This window comes from Cimex lectularius, unplaced genomic scaffold, assembly GCF_000648675.2.
Source record: "Cimex lectularius strain Harlan isolate CLEC.00 unplaced genomic scaffold, Clec_2.1 scaffold98, whole genome shotgun sequence".
NCBI classification, from domain to species: Eukaryota; Metazoa; Arthropoda; class Insecta; order Hemiptera; family Cimicidae; genus Cimex; species Cimex lectularius.
In genome coordinates, this window is record NW_019392897.1 from 418,288 (window position 1) to 444,548 (window position 26,261).

The 26,261-nt window shown below is 36.5% G+C and overlaps 1 protein-coding gene and 1 non-coding gene across 2 annotated transcripts in view; both read right to left on the reverse strand.

The window, feature by feature from the left end:
- Window positions 1-5,001: 5,001 nt before the first annotated feature.
- Window positions 5,002-26,261, reverse strand: part of LOC106664289 (chaoptin) — a 382,618-nt gene continuing 361,358 nt past the window's right edge. Inside the window, exon 8 of the mRNA XM_014389884.2 lies at window positions 5,002-5,894. Coding sequence (XP_014245370.1) covers window positions 5,593-5,894 — 302 coding nt within the window. The 3' untranslated portion in view covers window positions 5,002-5,592. The remainder of the gene's footprint in view (window positions 5,895-26,261) is intronic.
- On the reverse strand, window positions 20,837-20,909 carry Trnad-guc. Its single transcript has one exon. It is a non-coding gene; the product is annotated as a tRNA-Asp (tRNA).

A 26,261-nucleotide genomic window follows, 5' to 3' on the forward strand; every position in this document is an offset into this window, starting at 1 on the left:
AAAAGGCACAGCCTATTTTGGTTCAAAAGAGAACTGTCCGTATAAATGTGTAGAGATTAGTGACCGTTAATCGATAGTTATTCAGATATCGTGAGATGCGGTCGGGTGTGATGAAGTTTTCTAAAAAACATTTTCTTTATCGAGCCAACGCTTCGATCTTTATGGAGATCATCTTCAGGGCTCAAAGTGTTTGTCTTCTGTGTAATTGTGCCATCCTTGCGTGTCGTGTTGAGAGTGCCCGAGTTGGCACGACAAAGAAAATGTTTTTCTGAAACCTACACCACACCAAACCGCATCGCACGATTTCTGAATAATATCGATTAACTTTGCTGACACATGCTGCTAGTGCCTACTAGCTCTTAACAATAACTAGTCAACTCCCAGTTTGATGAAAGGGAAGTTTCGAACGGTAAATAACAATTCAATATTTTCTGCATAAAAAATCTATGCAAGTATTTTTACCGACACCTCAAAAAGAACTCGATAAAGTACTTGTATCGAATGACAATATTCTTTACCAAAAATACTCGGTATCGAAAGTAAATACTCGATAATTTACTCATATCGATTGTTATCGCACGTTAGTAGATCTATTTCGAAGTCTAGTATTGAAACAAAATTATAGAATTAAAACCTTTTATTTTGTTATTTTTCAAAATCCATCAATTAAAGTTTCCTTCAGTAAAACACATAATAATTTCTAATAAATTTTAATGCAATTTATAATAAAATTAAATACAAATGCTAGGGAAAGTAAATTCTAGAAAATGAGGAATATCCTTATTCAGTTTTGCGCAATTTATTTGACCATTCAAGGTCTATTATTGCAGTTTTTTCAGCATTCAGTAAATATTTTTTTTAAACATTTAATTTTCTAATTAGAGATAATTTTCAACCATATAATACAAATAATCAACAGTACAATAATAATAAACTATTTTATTAGAATTATCAACCGTTAATTATGGTTTTTGAAACTTCTTATTATCATATGGATTTCTTTAAAAGTTAATGTCACGTAATAATTAGACGTCGGCTATAAGTTATTAGGAAAAGGATTGAAAGCCGGTTAAAGGCTTAAATGATCTTTGGTCAGTGAATACGAAAAAGAAAAATGACGTTGCCTACCTTTAGCTCCGACTCCCATAAATGCTGATGATTGATGTATCCCCTAACTGATCCGCCTTCCCATACAATACGTTATTCATTCCCAAGATGATCAATGAATGGTTTAACGGAGTAAAGCTTGTTACATTCACACCGATATTTCAAGATCTGTTGTCAAAATTTTCCTAGGAAATCGCAGTCTGTTTGGAGAAATGGGTATAAAATTAAAACAGCTCCAAATGTATCTTTTTATTCAAATTATCTATAAAATAGTTACACTCTATTTACATCATTTACAATTAAATTATCAAGAAATCTCTTTTTCTCTAATAATTGCATTGTTTCATTAATTTTTTTACCATCAGAATCTTCCATCTTAAAATATTACTATCTATTGAATTTTCTGGTCAAGGGACAGTTAGTTACTCTGTATTATACATTACTATTAGAAATAATTTTTTTTATTTTCAAATAGTTACAAATCAAGGAAAGGCGCTAAGTAAACAGGTTTTGCTAAAGGACTCAAATAAACCCAACATTTTGATGAAAATTACCTGAAGTGATAATCCTCATGGCAAAACTTGTCGTTTAAGCCCCGATAGAAAGCGGTAATTTCCCTGAATATTAAACATTATGTCGTCGCTGAAAGGAGTCAAGTTTTAAGCGGGGAATACACTTACCCGATGCAACACTATGCGACGCAACCCGATGCTACCCGTTGCAAATCCAAAGTCCATTTTTCCATAAGATTGTATTACCCCCGTGCACATCTGCTACTCTACTACTACTACTCTACTTTCTGCGATCCCCACTGTCCAGATTTTCGTCGGGTCGCATTGAATACAGTCGAAAACAAAAGAACCGGACACTACATTATTATTGTCGTTATTTTAATATAAACCAAATTAACGGAGATCAAAAATTCATTAGTTTTTTAAAATTAATTTTAATGGTTTGGTATAAAATTAATCAAAACACCGCAATACCAGTTTTTGATATAATGAATTTAACTAACAATTTCTTACACGGTTTTGCACATAAAATTTAACTAACGATTTATTTCATGGTTTTGCTCATAAAATTACACCATTTTCGTCGAATAGCTTCAGGACAGGACTCTCATATTTTTTGTAGTTTATTTCAAACTAAGCATATGTAATTTTGTCGTTATATTAGCTAAAACATTCCTATTTTAATGTAAACTAAATTAAACGAAATCAAAAATTCATGTTTTTGCAAAAATTATTTAATTATGATAGAAAGAAAATTTATTAAAACACCGGAATAACTTTATTTAAAACAATTAAGTTTAACAACAATTTATTACTTGGTTTTGTTCGAAATAATGCATTAAGAACAAAAGAGGAGTTGCGATTGCGATACTGATTTGTGATACACCCTGTATGACTGTACGTGGCGTGATGTTGACGTCGCATAGATGTGCAACCCTACCAAAACGGGACAAGGCGTCCGGTAGCAGCGGGTAGAGTCGCAGAGCGTTCCATCGGGTAAGTGTGTTCCCGCTTTAGGGGCGCTCTTTTCTTTATTCTTAATGTAAGATCTATTCGTATAAATGTTTTCGTTAGAAAAAAGTCATGCTCAATTGTTTTAAATATTCATTTCTTAACACAACCACAATAATACTTAGCGCCTTTCAAATTTAGAAAACATGACTACTTCCCTGTTTTACTCTGAGTTGACGATTTCTGGACTTAACTCAATGAAATTATTTACAACAGTTTAAGCTTATGCGCCATTCAATTGATTTAGTCTTTATTTTCTTCCTTTGCTTACAATTATTTATGACAAACGTAATGCCCTGGATATTTGTTATTCGACAAAATATTAGAGCTTTACGGTCAAAATGCCAGTATGCAAGTTATGAAGATTGCGTTCATCAAGTGATTTGCCTATCACATTGAATATATTTACAAAAACGCTCAGTTTGTATTTTTGCTCAATTACAGAAAATAGATAACAACCTGAGGAGAGCGTTCATTTTAAATTACATTTACATTTAATTTTTATTTTTTACATTAAACTATCTATTTATATATTGGTACATCTAAAACTGGATCTACCTTATCTAGTTTAAGGCAGCAGATAGTTACTCCACTCGATCGAAGGGGACAGACAAAGGAATAACGAATTGTTTTCTACTCTATTTAATGTTCTATTGACACAACTACTTGACCACGTGCAGTCTCTTTGAAGACGTTTGGCCCTGCCAAATGTTAAACATGGTTTCAAAACGACAGTCAGTTCCCGACCTTTTGTTTGCCTCAGGCAAGAGGAAAATTGAAAGTAATCAAATAAAACTTCATTAATCAAACAGACAGAATTTGTTTTTCAAAAATAAATAATGGACGAGTTACATTATCAATTCTACTGAATATCAGTGATTAATTTTATATCGTTAATAATACTAAAATCCGGAGAGGGATTTTGAATTTTCGTTGAAATACATCACCTGACGTGAAAAGCTGGAAAAACTATTTTTTTCTGCTGATTTTTAGCGTTTGAATAGGGTGGGAAATCCGTGTTCATTCTTCCTCTCCCGGGCATTATTAGTGCTCGGCTTCATCTCTTTCTTGCTCGAGGCTTCTTTCCTTCCATTCCTTTCAATATCACGGCATCGCTTACATAAATCCACCCAAGTGGTTTGTTCCGATTTATATTAAATAGAAGACGTGATCATTCAAAACTACGCAAGATATTAGTTTATAAAGCGCATATTTTTTTTTCTAAAATAAAAATGGTTTGGCAAGAAAAAAGAAACAACAAAAGAAATTTTCTATTTTTATTATATAATTAATAACGAAAGAAAAAGCCCCTATTCTAAAAATAAAAGTACTATTATATATACGTGTGTGTGTGTGAGAGAGAGAAATGTATGGTGTTTAGTGACCGTTAGTTAATGATTATTTGGAGTGGCGTAGGTTTTAGAAAAACATTCTCTTTATCGTGCCAACATTTCGATCTTCATTGAGATCATATTCAGGGCTCAAAGTTTTTTTTTTTAAATGACACATCTACACGGAAAACAAACACTTTGAGCCCTGAAGATGATCTCAATAAAGATCGAAACGTGGCACGATAAAGAAATTGTTTTTATAAAACCTACGTCACACCAGACCGATCTCACGATCTCCGAATAATCATATTTAATTTTTTTTGTTTGTCGATATGATTTCCACCTCTATTAAAAAACCCCGAAATCTCCAAATAATCATTACTTATCCGGCTAAACCGATAACCAGTGCAAAAATTTATATGGTCCCTGTGAAAAAGATAGTTTCATAAATGCAGCATAATTTTCCTGACTCAATACGAAATTTAGTATAAAAAACCGCCAATTAAAAATGTTTTTAATTTTCATCACAGCGAGATTTTATTTCTGCTTTCTTCGGAATTCCTTTGTGTTATGTGATATTTACATATATGATTGATTCATTTCTCAATGTTTTTCCGCAATTATATGCTGGTACAGAAAACTTTTGAAATTTTTTTTTATTGCAATAAATTTATTCAAACATCTGATATGCACCAAGGACATTAGGAGTCGGCCATATCCATAAATCACAATAATGAATTAATTATTCTTTCGAAGGTCTTGGTTGAGATAATTCCGAGAGGATCGAAGTCACGATAGCTCAAGTGTTAGAGTAGCGGCGTATGTAGCAAAGGTTCGAATCGTGGAACTGACTTTTTTCAACCAAGACCTTAAAAAGAATAATTAATTGATTGAAAGAAGTAACTTAGTCAATTGACTACTAAAACGTACATGGATCACAATAATATTGGTATGTAGTGCATAAACGTAATAAGACAAATCTTATGTACTATATTTCCTGAATAAATATTTTTTAAATTATTTACTTTTAGAAAATGGAATGTTTAATGTTAAAGAATAATTAAACTGTTGTTCCGCTAGTTTAAATCAATAGTCTTAATAGTAATCTCGTGGTCGACGTGATAGGTATTCAATTCGTATAAAGTTAAATTTACAAATAAATAAATAAAAAAATGACTAGGGTTTTATATGCGCAGATAAAAGGAACACGGAATGGTTTTGAAGTTTTAAACAATATAACTTGAGAGGTATGCTTTTGAGTGGGAAGGACCTCTCCGAGAATGAATGTCTGAATTTAAAGTATGATTAGAATGCAAAGGTGCTTTTGAGGACTTTCGAAAGCATTGTCAACAATTCTAATTTTAAATTACCACTTCAATTCGGCTTTTAGGTTATGCATTTAACAGTTTTTATTAGATGGTAATTCTAATATACAAAATTCTTCCATGTCCGTTCTTTTATAAGGACAACTTTGTTTTGGAAATATAATGTACGAACGGTCGGGAACAAAGATTTTAAATTAATCAAAAGCCTAATCAAGATAATAGGCGTAGAAAATAACTTTCTTCTCTGGCCAATTCTAGTTTAAAATATGAGATATGTATGTTTTTAGTCTTATTGAGAACTTATCATCACCGGAAGAGGAGGAGGAAGAGGGGCAGGCAAAAGGGAAAAGAGGAAAACGGTTGGGCAGCTGCTGAAAGGGCGCTGGCGTGGCAGGAAAGCTGTTCAGGGTGAAGCTCGAGCAGCGGAAGCGCCCGTCCTGATCTGTCTTTGCAGGTCGCTTCGCGAACAGCACGGACCAGCTTCTGCCCCGTTTCCGGGTCGGTTGTGTGGATAACCAGCGACTCTCGCACCCACCGTCGCAGCCAGTGTCCCACCCAAACGAGGCTGCAATCGCACGACAAAGGGTTGCCCTTCAGGAGAAGACCCCCTGAAACATGTAAAAAACGCTAGTATTAATACAAAATATAATTAAATTAACCAATATAGATTCACGTAATGTAATGAATTACATTACACTTAATAATATAGATAGTGAAATTAGTACAATTTCGGTCAATAACGGGGAAGAAAATGAGTCTGGTGTTTGCCATCATCGACGCTGTAAGTTCGGTATTATCCAGATTTGCATTCTTTTCTTCATGCCTTTGCTACTTGATCTGGTGGCCATCCACCCCGGCGTGCGTATGACCGACGCTGTTCTCTTCGGAGACGGGGAAGGATCGGACAACAAAGATTTTAAATTAATCAAAAGCCTAATCAAGATAATAGGCGTAGAAAATAACTTTCTTCTCTGGCCAATTCTAGTTTAAAATATGAGATATGTATGTTAGCGCACATAGCCTATGGCGTCCCTTGAAAGCGTGCGACGGGAAGATGGGGAACGGTGAAGTGCAACACACAACCTATCCCGTTCCCGCGGACTTTTGCCTTGTGGCGCCACTGTGAGGGTCTCCTAGGAGGCTGAGTAAAAAGCAGCCTGCTCGTATCGACGGATGGTGGTGTAGCAAATGCACGGCTGTCGGGAGCGGTTGTTCCTTGGAGGATCTCTTATGAGATGCCGCTGAAGGGTTTCTATTGTTCTTCGGCAGTTGTTTGCGAAACTGGCTTGTATTATGACGGGTGTTCGTCTTTTGGAGGATCTTACTAGGAATGCCGCAGAAGAAAGGTATGCTCTTGCAGTCGATTTCAGGCGGGGCAGCGAAAGGCGTTATCTGAGTTCGACTGTTCGGCTATTTCTCGTTCTGTTGGGGGAGAATTCGGGCCTCTCCCCCTTTCCTCCATGTGCGGTCCTGGTTCGGATTGCTGAGGAATAGCTCTCAGAGTGGTAAGTCGACGGGGAGTTTCCTTTTGGAGGATTTTCAGTGGGGTACCGCAGAAGAGCCCTTAAAGAATGATGTCGAGCAAGCTGAAATAATATTAAGGGATTCTTCCATTCATAAAACTTCATCACAGGTCTGGCTGCAGAGGAGAATGAAAGCAAATGGAAACCGCAAAGAAATACTTCCAGTGCGGGCCCAAGGCACTGAATCTCAAGTGGGCGTTCTGTGGCTCTTGAGGTAGTAGTGGCTGGCCGTCATGGCTTTCCTGCGAGGGATTGAGGGTTGTGGTCGCACACCGAGAGTTGATAAAGACGGAAGAGAGTACATACCGCTCTCGTATTAATACTGTAATGTAGTTATGGCTTGGTGGTGGAGAACTGTCTGGGGTGACCTTGTGAAATCCTGGGTTCCCTGAGGGAGCGAAAGGCGTAACTCACGTTATCTGAGTTCGAGTGTTCGGCTGTTCCCGATTCTGACGCCGGGGGAGAATTGGAACATCTCCCCTCTGCCTTAATGTGCGATTCCACTAAAAACAAAACCGCGGCCGGGGCGGATCCGGTAGTTTCTATGCTATGGGAAGCCTCAATACTCTGGGAGATAGAGCCGCTTTCTCTACCTAGGGAGTACGCGGGAGAACAAGCTGACGTATTTCGGCCTGTTAGCCCTTTGCGTGCGGCATACGACCCGATGCACAATGCGGGCCCGACCATTCGAAGTGGACAAGTTGTACTGCACCTCACGATCTCTAAATAATCATTGGCTTATGGTCACTAACCACCACACACACTAATGACCATATTCATTACAAAAGTTAAGGGATTGACGGTTATTCTCAAACATGATTCCTGATAGAATATCTGTTTGCCTCAGTTCCTCGTAAATTGCAATAAGTCACTGCGGCAATATTACGAACGTGAATTTCGTCTAATTAAATCGAATTACGAAGTCTAATTATTCACACCGTTTGTAAACAAGCCATAAATTCTCCCTATTTTCAATAAAAGACAATTACTTTAGGTGCACAATGACTTCCCATTTCAATCATAATTAACTGTCTTACATTAATCATTTAGGGCGTCGTTTCCTTAGCGTGAAAGAGCTCGATAACGAATTTAGTATTCCGGAAATCGTTAAAAGCGAAAGGAGGAAATGTATTTCACTTCTGTAGTAGCTGGTTAATGGACCGTGCTGTTTCGACATTATCTTTTCAAGTAGTTCTGTTCCCGAGCTGTCGCCCAAACATATCGGTCTGTAGACAAAATTTAACTGCGTTTTGTCTACTACATTTAGTTATTTTCATCGTAATTTGTCCCTTGCGGCTCTTGAAATCTGGTTAATTAAGCTGCAAGAGATAACTTAATTTTTTTAGCTTCAATTTATTATTTTCATTAAGGTTTTTCTTGGCCGCTGTATTTAATTATCTGTTTGTAATCTCTTCTATACACTTCCCGACAAAATTATAGGCGTTGTTAGTTGTTCGTTATTAGTTGTACGAAATATTAAAATTTAACTAGAACATATAAAAAACCTTAATTACAAAAGTAAAGTTATAATCCATCATTCATTCTATCTGGTTCTTTGTTTAGGAATATTTGATATTATAATATCAATGACAAAAGTAGGCCACTCTCAGTCTTTATCTAAGTCTCTTGCTAAAATCATCTTTAATGTAGTTTATCTTTATGTTGGTTGAAATGAAAAAGTGATTCGAACCGACATTTGAAAAATGGCAAAAAGGTGAGAAAATTCGAAAGGTGTGGTTGAGATGGGAAGTTGGTGTCCGAGTGGTTTGAAGTCACAATAGCTCAAGTGGTAGAGCATCGGCGTATTTAGCCGATGGTCGTGGGTTCGAATCCTAACTTTTTCATTCATTTTTCAACCAAAACCTTACATAAAGATTGATTAATTGAAAGAAGTTATTTGGTCAATCGGACCTCGAAATATAATGGCTTTAATTTAGTGTTGAGTGCTTTATCTACGTCTTAACAAATATATTCGCTATTGTTTTATTTTAAATGTGTGGTGTTTAGTGACCGTTAGTTGATAATTATTTGGAGATCGTGAGAAGTGGTCTAGTGTGACGTAAGCTTTAGAAAAACATTTTCTTTATCGTTCCACCGTTTCGAACTTTATTGAGATCATCTTCAGATAAAAAAGATAGAAACGTTGGCACGATAAGGAAAATGTTTTTCTGACACCTACGTCACACCAGACCGCAACTCACTATCTCCAGATAATCATTAACTAACGATCACACCACACATTTCTACACGAGAAGAACAAAAAACATGGGATTCTATGAACAGATTTCTACTACAAATGAACACCAAGCAAAGAGTAATCTGAAGGACATCGTCAACAATGAGAAGAACCTTCATCGGCTATCAATCAGAGTATCTATTTTAAATTTTTACAATGCCAAGATGGAAAGCGCTATGAGAGTGTGAAGGTTGTTATTAATACATTGCTGAGAAAAAATTTACAGTTTCAAACATTGCTCGAACTGTGAATAGAAGTAGACACGCATTAAGAAACTTCGTTAGGTTCGACAAAGATTATGGACGAAAGAATAGTACAGGACAACTACTAGAGGACGTTCGTTTTTCTACGCCAAGCCTCCAATTCTGCACGAACGTCCGAATGTCCAACACATTGCACAGATAGCCTGCCATTTAAAGCGGATGAAACTCAAATCCAAATCCCTCTTTTAATGGCCCAAAAAGCAAATAGGCTGCGATTCGCCACTGAACACGTTTCATGGAAAAAGAGGTGGGGGAAAGTAATTTTTAGTGACGAAAAACGTTTTAATTTGGATGGTTCTGATGGATTTCGATATTACACTGACAGACAACAAATTCCACCCAATTGATTTTTTTTCATTTTCTCGATAAAAGAAAATTCTGCCCTTAATTTTTCTCATTGTTTTTATCAATAAATATTTGTTTATGCTATGGTTTAAATTGGCAATATCAATTAGAGGTAAACACAAGAATAAATGATTTTTCAATGTTTACTTTTTACGATATTTAAAATGTTTATTCAGTCTCATTTGAATTCTGAAGCAATAAACTGTTTAGTTTTCATCTTTATTTTTTTAAATTTCAATTAAACTTAAAATGCCACGTAGTGCTGAGGATGTTGCGCGTGGTGTGGCTGTTATTGAAGATGGACGTTCCATCAGTTATGCAGCTGTTGCCATCGGAGTTCCCTACGAAACTCTGCGAGACGACGTTAAGCGTTTTCCAGAAACTGGATCCTTCCATAGAAGGCCCGGTTCTGGACGCCCTAGGGTAACAGAACCACCGGATGACAGTTTTTTGACTTTGAGAATTTTGGGAATTCGGGAGCTTTCTGTTGTTGAAGCGATTCATCAGCTCCAGGAAGTTCGAGGTGTTCAAATTTCTGAACGCACTGCTCGAAGAAAATTGAATCAGTATGGACTGATGGCTTTTTGCCCCGTAAGGTGATCAAAATTGACCAGAACACACAGGGTTGCAGGACTGGCATTTGCTCGAAAACACAGCCATTTGTCTTTGGACGATTGGTCTGCTGTACTTTTTACAGATGAGTGATTTGCTCTAAGATCTCCAGATGGGCGTAAAAGGGTGTGGGGAAGGTCAAATGAAAGTTACGAAGTCTGTATTTTTCCCCAGAGTCATCCTTTTCAACATAGCTCAATGATGATGTGGGCGGGAATTTCAATGGAGAGTCGCACAAAGTCGGTTGTTGTTTGTGGAGTGTCTTTTACGGCCACTCGCTATGTGGATGAAATTTTGGAACATCATGCGTTGCTTATCCACTATAAAATCAGCGACAATCCTATTCTAATGCACGATACTGCCCGTCCACATCTGCAAACGCCTCGCATAGTGCAAACGTATCTTCAACAGCAGGTTCTTACCCTGGCCAGCCCGTTCTCCAGACTTTAACCCCGTCGAGCATTTATAGGATGACCTCAGAAGATGTATAAAAGAATGTCCAGCACTTCCCTATACACTCTTCGATCTTGAAAGGACTCTTCGTGAAGAATGGGCTAACGTACAGCAAAGTGCCATTTCCCGACTGATATAAAGTATGCCGAGGCGTCTTCAAGATGTAATTAAAGCAAGTGGATGAAATGTCAATTAAAAACCTAAAATAAAATTAAAACAAATTTTCTGTCCGTATTTTTTAATTTTTTTTTAAATTAATTTTTTTCTCATTTTCCTTATCAATTTACTTTTCTTTACTTTTATAGACAAAGACTCAATTATTAAATGATAAAAACACGACACTTTGATTAATATATAAAAATATGCACAAAACAAGTTATATTACAAGTGGGTAGAATTTTTGCCTGTCATGTATTTTTTTTTAATGTCTTATGTACCGATATGTACTTCAGGATAAATTTTTAAGGGACTACAAAATCTAATTCTATCAATGCAATAATTTCAGTTTGCCAGACAATAGCATTATTTTCAGTCCATGTTCAGTAAACATACTTGACCGTATTAATTAATTATACTTTTTTATCTAAGGTCTTGATTGAGGTGAAAAAGCTAGTGTCACGAGCAGAATTCGAATTCACGATCTTTGGTTCAGCAGTAAGGTCAGCGGCGTGTAGAGCCGAAGGTCGTGGGTTCAAATTTCACTCGTGACACTAGCTTTTTCAATTCAATCAAGACCTTGATGAATGAGGGGAAGCGGTGTCATGGTTTGGGCTGGGATTGATGACTATGGGAAAACGTAATTAAAATTTTGTATAACAACAATAAATACAGAGAAATATTTTTTTTATAATTTGTAATTTAAAAAAAAAATGTTTTTTAATCCTTTAATCATTTTTTTAAATTGTGAATCCAACTTAAACTAAAATCATGGAAAATACGTCTAAAATGATAAAACGTTCTTAGAATAGAAATAAAGTACAGAGAAATATAAAGAAATGATTTATGAACCAATTGTTGAACGAGGTGAAGAGCTGACAAGAGGACGGTTCATCTTTCGGCATGACAACGCCTCTGTCCACACGGCGTATAGTAAAATTTTTTTTCGAAATAAAACATATTTCCATTTTGCCATGACCTAGCTAGACCGCCAGATATAAATATTATTGAAAACTGTTAGGGAAAGCTGAGTCGAGCTGTATATGCACAAGGGAACGGCTTAACTCCACAGAGGAACTCGAAGTATGCAGAGTAGAAAAGTGGAACAACATCCGACAAAAATACATAAACTTTTCAAATCTCTTCCAAAAAGACTGGTGGAAGTCATGGAGAACCAAGGGGGACCAACGCCCCACTGAGTTAGATAAATAAAAAATTTGTAACAATAATTACGCTTAAAAATAAAGAAAGTAGCGTCGGTGGCCGCAACGGTTTAGGCGTTGACACAGCGCTCATCACTGTAAGGTAAAGGTCCCGGGTTCGATTCCAGCGGCCATGTATTTTTTTCAAAAACGCTGGCACCCTGAGAGTTTATATGACCTCTGCTGTTGCGAACCCTTGTTATTTTTTTTTAAATAATTAGAAACAGAAAATTAAGTAACATTAAATGGAAAGAAGTGTTTATTCAATAATTGATAGATATTTATGGATTTTACATTTCTGATAGTAGGCTAAACCCGCACAACGTCTGTGTCATGCTGAAGTGATGGTCTGTTTTATTTATTTATTTATTTATTTTTTTAATTTGTACTCTTACTTACTAGTACATTTTACAAATGTGTTCAAAAACAGTTTATTCACACGATGACAGTACTAACGCTAATGCCAGCTCTGTACCCGGAAGACGATGTGTCTTTGTGGAGGGCAAAGCTGATTTGAATATCCTAATCCCCTAATTGATATTAATTTATAGTAAATTTATGCTAAATTAATTTTATCGTCTTGATCTCTAGAAATATGATTATCGAAAAAAAATTTGGGGGTGGAAAAATTTTGTCCGGGAGAGTATCTTCTTTCAAAATAGGTACTTAGCAAGGCTGATCCGTTTGCTTATTTTTATTGTCCATTGGCAATGTTTTCTCGTTGGTTTTTTGGAGGAAATTTATATAACAAACATTGAAAATACGAAACCGCCTGCGACGAGTTTTCAAAGTGAAACATTGTGTTTGCTCTTAAAACAGTGCTACAAACTCGTACGTGAGACTCGAGTTAATTAAGAGGCCGAAATGTCACGTTCACTTTGATAAAAACAAATTTTAGGGTGACACAATTGGCTTGGAATGAAAGAGGGAAAACTCGTTTAACATACATTTAAAAGTAGGTTGATATTTATTCTTTTTAGCGAAATTTGCGGGACGAATATTATCACTCAAAAATTTAAATTTACATTGATTTATTGAATAGGTTCTGATAAAAATTCCTTCAGAGAGCGAAGTTGCTGGCAACTAAAGTTATTTTTTATAAAGAAGCAGAAAACAGTTGAACACCAGACAGAAAAATGTTGTCATATATATTACTCGTTTGTTTTTATTATTTAGATTACTTTCCGAGAAGTGGCAACGACGATCCTGAACTCAAAAACCTTTGTATATCCTTTTTATTTTTCACAATGCATTTCGGGGCCATCTTCCAAGCTCCCCACTTCATGGCTACTTTAATTTGAAATAAAATTTATTTTTATTACATTAATAAAATACATTTAGAAATAAAATCCAGCATCAATGTGGTACTGAACTTTGAGAAGTTTATAAACAACTCAACCTTTTTTATCTCTACCACACCCTACCGGCCACTATCTTTACCTCACCGTTACCCAATCACTAAAAATTGGTTTGCTTCTGAGACCAGTTTTTATACCAAACTTATCCACAATATTTTCTTTCATTGGTATGAAACTCAATAAAAAGTAATTAGTATTGTAATATATACAGATCATCAAACATACTTAATATATATGCAGGGTGACTGGCGATAAGTGTCAAAAACTTGGGGAGGTACTTTCACCATATGCTACGAAAAACTTCCTATAAAGCCGTGTCCAAATCCCAAAGGTAAAGAAGTAAGTAATTTCAGGTTTTGGGTGTTTTTTAATTTTTCGACTTAGGTCCATTAAATTGCTCATAAACTTCAGAATTACTGATTGTCAAAAAATTTGGTTTGTGCCACCTGAAAGAACGTTAAATTTGCTGTAAGGAAACCTATTTACATTGAAAAATTAATGGAAAAATTCTGCACGAAATATTCAGAAAACAAAAATGTTGAAATTTGGATTTTTTTAAAGGTTGGATTGGTAACTAGTAACAACTACAAACTTCTGGAACTTTGTAAATTTCCTCAAAAGTTTTCCATTCAATTAGCTCCCAGCGATATATCCACCTTTTTGGATTGCGCTTCTGGAAGGCCCAAACATTTTGCATTCTGTTGAAAAAAACTGGCGTCGATGAAGGGGGGCACGCTCAATTTTCTCAAGAAATGTGTCTTGCTCTTGATTTTCGTGTCAGTTCTTTAATGTTCAATTCAATCAGTTTGCTTTATGTTATCAGCTGACAACTTTCTCAGGTTGGTGATTTAAATTATGTTCTTGTTTCCTAATGCACATCTTGCTGATATGCATTTCATTTATGGTTACTGCAACGGTAATGCTACTGCTGCAAGGGGAGAACCAACCTCGTTTTCGACGTCGAGACGTTTCAGCAGATCACACCTTCCAACGACTTTATCAGAGGCACGGTGGAAACTAATTGAATGTAGAACGTTTGAGGGAAATTGCAAAGTTCCAGAAGTTCGTAGTTATTAACAGTTACCAATCCAACATTTAAAAAAAAATCCAAATTTCAACATTTTTGTTTATTTCTGAATTTTTCGTGCAGAATTTTCCATCAATTTTGAAATGTAAATAGGTTTCCTTGGTCCAGCAAATTTAACGTTCCTTCAGGTGGCACAAACCAGATTTTTCTACAGTCAGTAATTCTGAAGTTTATAAGTAATTAAGTGGACCTAAGTCGAAAAATTAAAAAAACACCTAAAACCTGAAATTACTTCTTTACCGTTGAGGTTTGAACAGGGGTTTCTTTTTGCATCTGGTGAGTAGAAACACCTCCTGAAATTTTTGACACTTATCGCCAGTCACCCTGTATATACTAGTCACTACGTCTGGAGACGGACATAATATTATCTTTGGTTTGAGACCTTTGTTGGTAAATAAATATAACTATATACGTCTCTATATACGTAACTAATAAATTACTTAATATACATCACAACAATTGTAAATCTAATAAATAAAATTACGTGCATAATAAACGATTAAATACAACAATTTATAAAAATCACAAAACAGTATGTAAATAATAATATTAAGATTATTCAGAAATCGTGAGATGCCCTGAAGATGATCTCAATAAAGATCGAAACGTTGGCACGATAAAGAACATGTTTTTCTGAAACCTGCATCACACCAGACCGCATCTCACGATTTCTGAATAATCATCGACTAACGGTCACTAATCACCACACAATAATATTAAGGATATAATATATGATTTGTGAAAAAAGAATTAGCTGAATTACAATTATATTGTGTATATAGTATGTCAGAGAGACCTCGGCAAATATATATATATATGTAATAAATAAATATATTTATATTTAATAATTGACCACCGTGTTTGCCCTGAGGAAGGCCTAATAAAGGTCGAAAGCTAGGCGTTGGCTTAAAAACGGGTTTTCTTCGACCATTACCCTGATCCTTTCCACCTGTAATAAATGATATTAACGCTTATTTCTATCTTTACACATATTTAATAAATTCTTATATTGTTCGTTTCCTTTTCGGAATCTCTCTAGAAATTCATGTTAACTTGGTTCATATTTATGTGTATGCTTTTCAATACATTAAGTCTTACTTCATTTCGATCTCAACCTAAAAATTCTACATTATCCTAATATATGGTATTGTAAGCCGGTCCCCGTCTTAGCGATAAGTTTTAGTTGTTAAAATAAGAACAAATTAAGGTAAACGATGGAATGGAACAAAGGTCGCAAATCTGAAAGGGCGACCACCCAGACAGGAAAGACGTGACGTCCCCCTCAAATCTGTCAAACATAACTTGGAAATAATTACCCAGGTGGAGAGATAGATAAGGACGTCGAAGTGTGTGGCAAACCTAGGCTGGACCCACGTCTTGTTTCCCACGAACCTGGAGAACATAAAGTAGCAATAGCTAGACAACCGACCAAATAAATAACTATCGTCTAGTTATTTAATGCTGAAGTTGTCACACGGTCAAAAATATGTAGCCAAGGGGGACATCGTAAATTGGGGTCGCGTCAACCCTGTGCTCGACACCCGTCTTCGCCGGCCCGACTTTTGAGTTTCCTTTCCATCCCTACTCCGGTAGAGAACCCGGTATAAAAGGGATGACTGGGAAATCAAAAGTCAGTGCAAATCAAAGACTCACTCCAGGCAGCCAAAACCAGAGACTCACCCACTAGAGTCAAGACCAAGGACCGGAAGAGAAGCAGCCACACTCCGTCTGGGATTCAACAAGAGGACTCAGCCAGCCAGAGCAAGCGAGGATCAGCCGTTGCGAGCCATCGAGCCAAGTCAACGGTTGAGAGAAAAGATGCTGTGGACACTAATCGTGGCGAACGTCGTTTGGGGTAAGTCCCTTTGTTGATAGACTCATCCCAGATTTGGAGACGGAATTGTTACTGAATATGCTCTCGGGTTTATTGAATTCTAGAACCTTACCTTCCCCTACACAAAAATATGTAGCGACGCGCTTACGCCGACTCATCTCCTGTCGCTTTGAGAAAAAGTAAGCGAATATTGAGATATCATTCGGTCGCCGCGCCGTCGTCCGCTTACAACTGGTGTCAGGTGAGGGGTTGGTTGGTGCAAGAATCCATACCAAATAAATCAGAGGCAGAAGTATTCGGGGACTTTATTAGAACACAAAGCTCACTCGTTAAAAAAAAACTGTCGGTAATCGAAGAATTGAAAGAGAGGTTGAGGGTAGCTCTACAATTTAACAGTCGCTATGAGCAAGTAGAGGCGCAACTACGTGAAGAAATTAGGGTCGAACAACTTCGTTCATTGGAGCTCGAGAAAACGCTCGACGAAGTTGAACAGAAACATGCAGAAAGCCTCGAGAAAACGGTCAATGAGTCTGAGTCCAGAATCTACGATGGGGGCGTTATCGGCGGGACTTATCTCTCCAGGGGATGATCAAATCCTGGGAAGGAGAATTTTCTGCTAAGCCGGTAGAGGAGTTCCTAGACAACTTGGATGAGGTTGCAGCTTGCGGGAACGGGACAGAGGAGGATAAGCTCGTCATATGTAAACTTAAACTCCATGGCCCGGCGGCGGCCTTTGTTCGGACTCACCCGAACGGAAAAGGTAGAGGAACATATCAGGCTCTAGCCGATGCGTTGAGGGATCGTTTTGGCGTCCCGAGAAATTTCGAACATTTCGAGAAATTGCTACATGTGGTCGAGGCACGCCCAAACGAAAGTGTTCACGAATTTGCAGAACGGTGTAGCGGCTTAGGAACCAAGATGGGTCGACCTGATTTAACAGGTGCAGAATCCTCTTGGTGGTCCAAAGAGGTTGAAAGAAAGGTTGTTGAGGCGTTCTCCCGAGGACTCAGGGGAGAAGTAGGAAAGCAGGTCGTCATCGGACGACATACTACTCTGAAATACGCGTTAAAGCATGCGTTAGAAATAGAGCAGGCCTTATCGGAAAGAAAAGAGGTCTGGAGAGAAATATTCAGAGTCAGTGAAAATGGCAAACGAAAAAAGGACGACCGCGAGATGGAACGAGTTCCAACTTATTTTAGGTGTGCTAAGGGAGGACATTTCGCCAGAGAATGCCAAGTACCTAACGTACAAAAAGAAAGGGCTAGTGAATCAAGATACAGTCACGAGGCGCTAAGGGTCGCCTATGGACACGTTTAGGTGGGACAAATGCCACCTTCCATCACAGAAGGTAGGGGAACCAAATTTCGGGCTAATATAGACTCGGCTCCTGATCTCTGCAGCGGACTGATCCTAGCTTCTCTAACTGGCAAAACCGTAATTGCTTTTTGTCTCCACCGATTAAGCTCCTCCGTTCGCTCAATTATCAATTATTAATTGCCACAAGAAAGTTTGAGGCCTATTTATTTTTAGTTTGTATAAATTTTACCATTGAGTTAATAACTTTATTTTTGGTCAAGAAGGTTTTGTTTTACTTTTGCTTTTCATTTTACTTTTGTTTATTTTACTTCCCCCACGCTTTCATCACAGCGCACTCTGCTGATTTCGCTGTACGTGGGCTTTGGAAACTGCAAACCATTTCCCGGACTTAAGGTAAGTTTAGGTAACCGAAGTCCGTCGCAGGATAGAGCAAAGCTGACACCTGGTAGCAGAGCGTGGTTCACGGCAAAGCTGACACCACACTGAATATGCTCTCTGGTTTATTGAATTCTAGAACCTTACCTTCCCCTACACAAGAATAAGTAGCGACGCGCTTACGCCGACTCATCTCTTGCCGCTTAGAGAAATAGTAAGCGAATATTGAGAGATTATTCGGCCGCCGCGCCGTCGTCCGCTTACAGTATGTTTTTTTTTAATACATCTTGTGATAATCCAGTGACATTTTATTCATGTATGACGCTACCGTTTTGTTGGTTTATTCTATTTTTCAGCAATTGTATTGTTTTCCCATTATATTTTTTGTTGCATGAGCACTTTAGCATATAATCTACTTTGTGGTTATTAACTTTTTTATTTTGACTTTGATGAGTGGTAATAAACTATTCATCTTATAGTTGTACAAAATAAATTGCTTGTTACATTGTTCTTTTTTTATTATATTTAATAATCTTTCTGTAAAGTGTATGAACCCTATAAACATTTTCGGATCTATATTATTTTTTACGGTTTTGGTACTATTATTGCCATCTGCTAATACGGCATTATAAAATCGGAATTTTTCTGTATTTATGATTATATTAATTAATTTAGTTGGAAAATTATTTTTTGTATTGTACTTCTTATATTGTCTAAATTGTTTCGTGATATGAATAAGCGTTTACTTTTAAGCATTTTTTAAAATAATTTCTTACTAAGTTAAATTTTTGCCTGTATGGATGCGTTGAAAAATAAATAAGTATTTTTTCGCTAGTGTTAGGTTTCTTAAAAAGTCAATTATATTTCGTGGTCCGATTGACCAAACAACTTCTTTCAATTAATTAATCTTTAAGAAAGTTATTGGTTGAAATGAAAAAGTTAGTGTACGAACAAGATTTGAACCCACGACCTTCGGATAAATACGCCGCTGCTCTACGGCGTACTCTCTATCGTGACTTCGATCCACTCGGACATCAACTTCCCATCTCAACCTACCTTTCGAATTTTCTTTGGCGCAAAGTAGGGAAAGTTATATCGTCAATCGGACCACGAAATATAATGGATTTAATAAATAAAATGAAGTATATCTTCGCTAAATCGAATTCTGATTACATATTAGAAAAATAGCAAAAGGGAGGGAAAATTCGAAAGGTTGTAGGTTGAGATGGGGAGTTGGCATCCGAGTGGATCGAAGCCACGATAGCTCAAGTGGTAGAGCAGCGGCGTATTTAGCCGAAGTTGGTGGGTTCAAATCCCGCTCGTGGCATTGTCTTTTTCATTTCAACCAATACCTTACATAAAGATTGATTAATTTCTTATAAAGATTTATGCTGAAATTCTCGTTGTCTGCTCTTGTAATTAACAAATCCAAAAACGCTATACTTTTATTACTTTATATTTCTACAGTAAATTTTATTATATTGTGTTCTTTATTTAGCAAACCAACTTTATATTATAGTTTTCTTTGTATGTACATATTAGGTTGTCATCTAAGTATTTTTTAGGAATATGATTTTTAAATTTTCCGATTTTATAACCTTGTTTAGTAATTCGTTTATGTCTTCAAAAAGATAATAATTCAATAAGATAATTAATCTCCCATTGGCAATCCATTAATTTGTTTGTATATTTTGTTTTCAAAGTGAATTATTTTTTGTATTGATGGTTTTTTATTTCGACCTCAACAGTTTCACTTCTGATTTTTCCTTCTCGTAGGTGGAATATCTTAAAAAAAAAAAAAAAAAAAAAAAATCGTTTCGGATTTATTTTAATCCTTCCTCAGGTGAGTTAACATCTCTAGAAAGAACAAAGACATCTTACATTTTTGGACAAACGTAGTTATCATTGTTTCTTTACTATTTACAGAGGTTATCTTTTCTAATGCCGTTTTAGGCTTCTTTTAAAATATGCAATTGATAAATATTAAGCTTTAATTTGCATATGGTCCATAGAACGTTTATTTTAATTATTCAATATATGGAAAAAATATGGTTTGAACATATCACTTGAAAATCTTTAACTAATTACTGAATAATTCAAATACTTCAACGCAACAATTCACCGTAGATACTACTGAAATTGAGTTAATTTTGAAATTGTTGAGTTAATCATATAAAGAAACAAATGTACATTTTTTGTATGATTTATGCTCCGTCACGTCAATTTTGCTTGCAATTGTGCAGTCGATGGGTTGATGTTTAAGTTTCAATTTCTCTCCTAACGGGCTAATTATTCGCAGGGGAAGTTAATACGTATATTGACCTCGTTAGCAGCCCACCATGACAGAACAGCGAGAGAGAATTTCGTTTCAGTAGAAACAAAATTGTGATTTATTGTTTTGCAAGGGAAATTGTTTATTTACTCGAAAGGGGCAGATATCAAGGAAATTAGAATCGCTGTAGGAAACTGATACAATCGTCGAGGAGCAATCTTTCCGCTGACACCGACTATTTTCTACCCCATTCGCATCGACAATCCGAGCACCTTGAATTGTGGAATCGATATACAATCGCATACCGTTTTTAAAAAACTTTTGCAAAAGATAGTTCAGAATTAATTGTGTGAGTAGAACCATCCAATCAGAATCGACATACTCACCCCACCTCAATTATTTCTATCGCATGCCCTTTCCGTTTTGTTTTACGTTCTACCTGATCCAGGTAAAGGAAAGTGAAAAAATAAAAGCCAAAAATTAATTAAGGTTTTTAGTTGAGATGAAACAAAGTGAATGGCACGAGAGGGATTCGAACCCACGACCTTCGGCTAGACACGCCGCTGCTCTACCACCTGAGCTATCGTGACCTCGATCCACTCGGACATCAACTCCCCATCTCAACCCCACCTTATGAGTTTTCCCTCCTTTTGCCATTTCAATTGTCGTCGACAATCCAAACCGATTACACGACATTTGACAAATGGCAAAAGGAGGGAAAACTCATAAGGTGGGGTTGAGATGGGGAGTTGATGTCCGAGTGGATCGAGGTCACGATAGCTCACGTGGTAGAGCAGCGGCGTATCTAGCCGAAGGTCGTGGGTTCGAATCCCTCTCGTGCCATTAACTTTTTTTCATCTCAACTAAAGACCTTAATTAATTGTAAAGTATTAATTGGTCAAGCGGACCACGAAATTAGTGAAGAGAATAAAAGTCAACATTTGCCCGTTTAATCAGGTACACTGTCGCGGGCACTGACCAGTGACTAACTTTAAACTTTAAACTATCAGTGATTCGTGACAAACTGACCACTGTCAAATCAACTCCACTGCTGACTCACTAGTGACTACCCTTCAGCAAACCTCGCTTCGGCTGCCAGGAACCGTTCTTCAGGAGGGCAACTGTGGACCAACTGAAATTTGAAGTATTCAGCGTATTTATCACGCCGGCCAGACACCTAGACGAAAAATTCGATCAGGGTGATTGAAAAAATGTGTTGATGAGTTCTTTTCACCCGTCAATAACAATGCTGGAAGGCAGCGTTGTCTTTTTGCAAAGTGGGCAAATCCACTTTCCAAATCCATCCAAAAGGTGGGGTTCAGATGGGAAGTTGGTGTCTGAGTGGATCGAATCCATCTTTCATTCTATCTGGTTCTTTGTTTACGAATATTTGATATTATAATATCAATGACAAAATAGGCTACTCTCTGTCTTTATATAAATATCTAAATCATGTTTAATTTAGTTAATCTTTATTAATATAAAGTCGAATCACTAAAAAGTGATTCGAACCGACATTTGAAAAATGGCAAAAGGGAGGGAATATTAGAATGGTAGGTTGCGATGGGGAGTTGACGTAGCCCGTAACGTCGGTGATGTGACGACAAGGTGTTGAATAGAAGAAATCGATGGTGAAGGTCCAAAGAAAATCGATGTTAGGTTCGATAATCGATTGTGCTGACCCAGGCAAGCGAGAGACTAATTTACTTCCGTGCAAAGGCCGAAGATACCGACGTTATCGCTTGCCAAAATAAAAACAATAGGGCCCTCAGCGATTTAAACAGGGCAAAACCGAGGCGAACCTTGGTCAGCCGAAAACAACAAGAAAATGAAGCTTCTTGGGCGTCAACATATTGGTTGAAATAAAAAACGCTAGTGTCACAAGCGGGATTCGAACCCCCGACCTTCCGCTAAATACGCCGCTGTTCTACCACTTGAGCTATCGTGACTTCGATCCACTCAAACGCTAACTTCCCATCTCAACCCCACCTTTTGGAATTTTCCCTCCTTTTTGTCATTTTTTTATTTCAACTAAATACCTTAATTAATTGAAAGATATTATTTGGTCAAGCGAACCACGAAAACTAGTGAATTTATGTAAAGTATTGGTTGAAATAAAAAACGCTAGTGACGCGAGCGGGATTCGAACCCCCGACCTTCCGCTAAATACGCCGCTGTTCTATTGTACTACTTGAGCTATCGTGACATCGATCCACTCGGACGCCAACTTCCCATCTCAACCTACAACCTTTCGAATTTTCCCTGCTTTTTCCCATTTTTTCCCATGTCGACGATTCGTTTCTCGGCTACAAATGAAATGACCTCGGAGAGCTTTAGCGAAGATATGCTCATCTTGCTTATTAAATCCATTACATTTCGTGGTCCGATTGACCAAATAACTTCTTTCAATTAATTAATCTTTATGTAAAGTATCCCTGGCCATTTCATTTGTCGCCGAGAATCGAATTACACGACATTTGAAAATTGGCAAAAGGGAGGGAAACTTCGAAAGGTGGGTTGAGATGGGAATTTGGTGTCCGAGTGGATCGAAGTCACGATGGCAAAAGTGGTTAGAGCAGCGGCGTATTTAGCCGAAGATCGTGAGTTCGAATCCCGCTCGTGACACTGACTTTTTCATCTCAACCAATATATTACTTAAAGATTAATTAATTGAAAATTATCAATAATGCTCAATTCATGCTGTATTTAGAATTTACCTTGGTTGAATTCAAAAAGGCTTCTTAATTGGCTTTGTAGGACAATTTTTTGTTAATTACATCAATTTGGAAGGAGTGCTAGCAGATATAAAAATTGCTAACGTATTTTCTCTCAGTACTTTTAAACGACTTTCCTCAAACGAATTTCAATCCTTATACGGATTATTGATAAATGAATAATTTTCTTGTGGGTATGTTTCTTGGTGTATAAGCGTGAAGTTTTTATCTTTCAAATTGACTTGACTTAAATGTGTAAGGGCAATTTATTAGAAATGAATTTATCCATTACGTACATTACGTAAATGTTTATTTCGTTATAGCGGTAGGTTACAATTCGATACAATAAATTAGTCATTTATTTTTTTTATGTTATCACAATAACAAATAAAACATTTGACACCCCCTTAAAATTTTTTAAGTGTTAGATACGTTGAAATGAGAGGTTACTTTGTACGAATTGACACAGCTTTAAGAACTGGCGTAAAATATAATAAATAATATTAATTAGAATCTTTTAATTAAGAGACAAGGACTGTCAATGGTCCCCTCCTTTTCCAGTAACATCGGCACTGAGATAGAAGTTGAAAAGGAAAGTTCTTCACTTGTTGAACCGTGGAAATGATTGAATCCCGTCGTATAATTGGCAAAATTGAACAGAAAATCGTCGCAGAGTAAAAAGACACTTCGGACGGCGATTTTACCTGCGCTCGCCCTAAAATTCAGGGCCGCACAACGGAGCAGGGTTCGAATTTAAAGTTCATTTATGTCAAAGCGTTAAACAATGGCAAACTCCGATGAAATCGATACTTTAATGAGAATCCAGAAGTTTATTTTAAGTGTTGGACTAACTCAATCCCTCGTTAAGGATTTCAATTTCCGCCACCTCTCTCAATCCTTTGTCAACACTTACTAACAAACCCTTCGGGAAAGGAATGTTTTTGATGCTAATCATCTTTCCCTACCAATTATACAAGAGCAAACATTTATTACAAACTTTACATTTGAGCATCCAACTTCGTTTAAAAGAGCGTTTTATTTGAATCGAAAATTGAATCACTCTCAGTGAGGTTTAATTAAAAACTTAACTAATTAGCACTCACCCGTGCCATCAAGTATTAAGTTAGTATGACTTCAACTGTGAGGAAATGTCCATTTACTCTCCTCAAAACCTGATTTTAAGATAATAATTCTGCACATTTACTTAAAAGATTATTTTTCTGTAAGTTGTATCCCAACAAAAACCTAACCGTGAAAAAAGGGCCAAGAATGAGGATTAAAACATCAGGAACATGTTTGCTCACATAGGAGAGTAGATGAAGAGAAAGTAGAAAATTCCTAAGAAAAGAAAAACGTCCCAGACTCCTCATTGTTCATTCCGAAACTAGCCAATTTTTTACCTTTACTTATAAGACCTATATTTGTACGAAAAATATCACATTTCGAACATACTTATGCGGGAGGTACCTTATAATTTTTATGATATGACTAAATCCTACCCTCTAAAATAGCACGTTTTAAGCAACTTGCAATTTTAAGATTTTTCCTTTACTCACAATATAAAACCCACTTTTGAATGAAAGATCACGTTTCTACCTAGGCAGGAAGTGCCTTATAATTTTGGAGGTGAGACTACATTCTCTCCCTTATAGCGGCATTAATTTGGAGAAAATTGAAATTTTCAGATTTTTATGTAATCCGTATGTAAGGTATTGATTGAGATAAAAAAGTCAGTCTCACGAGCGGGATTCGAACTCAAGATCTTCGGCTGCGTAGGGCAGCGGCGTATTTAGCCGAAGGTCGTGTTTTTGAATCCCGCTCGTGACACTGACTTTTTTTATCTCAACCAATACCTTACTTAAAGATTAATTAATTGAAAAGAATTTATTTGGTCAGTCGGACCACGAAACCTAAGGCATTATTGAGAATTGTGTGGTGATTAGTTAATCGATATTTATTTAGAAATCGTGAGATGCGGTCTGGTGTGATGTAGGTTTCAGAAAAACATTTTCTTTATCGTGCCAACGTTTCGATCTTTATTGAGATCATCTTCAGGGCCTCGGATTTACAAACATTGTTTACATATAACAATTACATTTTGGATGTGGAAAAGTGAATTTATACAATGCAAAATATATTTTTTTTATAAATTCAATCAAAGTATTTCTACTCACTCAAAGTGTTACACAGAAGACAAACACTTTGAGTGAGTAGAAATAATTTGATTGAATATATAAAAAAAATATATTTTGCATTGTATAAATTCACTTTTCCACATCCAAAATGTAATTGTTATATGTAAACAATGTTTTTAAATCCCAGGCCCTGAAGATGATCTAAATAAAAAGCGAAACGTTGGCACGATAAAGAAAATGTTTTTTTGAAACCTACATCACACCAGACCGCATCTCACGATTTCTAAATAAATAAATTATTGAGAATATTCATTACGTGTTAGGCTTAATAGTCATTAACGGCAATTATTTCTAATTAAAACTTTAAGCTGCGTTTTAATGTTCAATAGGCTTATATATTTTAATAATTGCAATGGAATAATAAAGTAAGTTCAATTAATTATTTTATACTTTTAATAATGAAGGTCGAAGTTACGAGATTGTTAAATAAATCATGATTTTTTAAAGTTTAAACCATGTCGAATTTCTATTATGACTTTCGGCAAATCCACACAGTGTTCAAAAATTATTTAATTATTTAAAAACAGAAGGCTATTTTTGGTATAACTAATTCGTGGTGTAAATAATAATTAATTAATGTGTATTACCTGTATTGAGTAATTCGAATGAGGATATATAACTATTCGCAATACATTTCCTGTCTTGTTTGTACCCTCGAAAATCCCCTCCAAACAAAATTTCAAGAAATGAAAAATGGGGATGCCAGAGAGTAGTGCGCTGCCACGGGGAAGGTTTTCCTACGTAGAGCCCTCTGCGAGTTTTGTTGAAGGGTAGTCACTAGTGAGTCAGCAGTGGAGTTGATTTGACACTGGTCAGTTTGTCACGAATCACTGATAGTTTAAAGTTTAAAGTTAGTCACTGGTCAGTGCCCGCGACAGCGTACCTGTTTAAACGGGCAAAATGTTGACTTTTATTGTTTCACTTTCCTTTACCTGGATCAGGTAGAACGTAAAACAAAACGGAAAGGGCATGCAATAGAAATAATTGAGGTGGGGTGAGTAAGTCGATTCTGATTGGATGGTTCTACTCACAC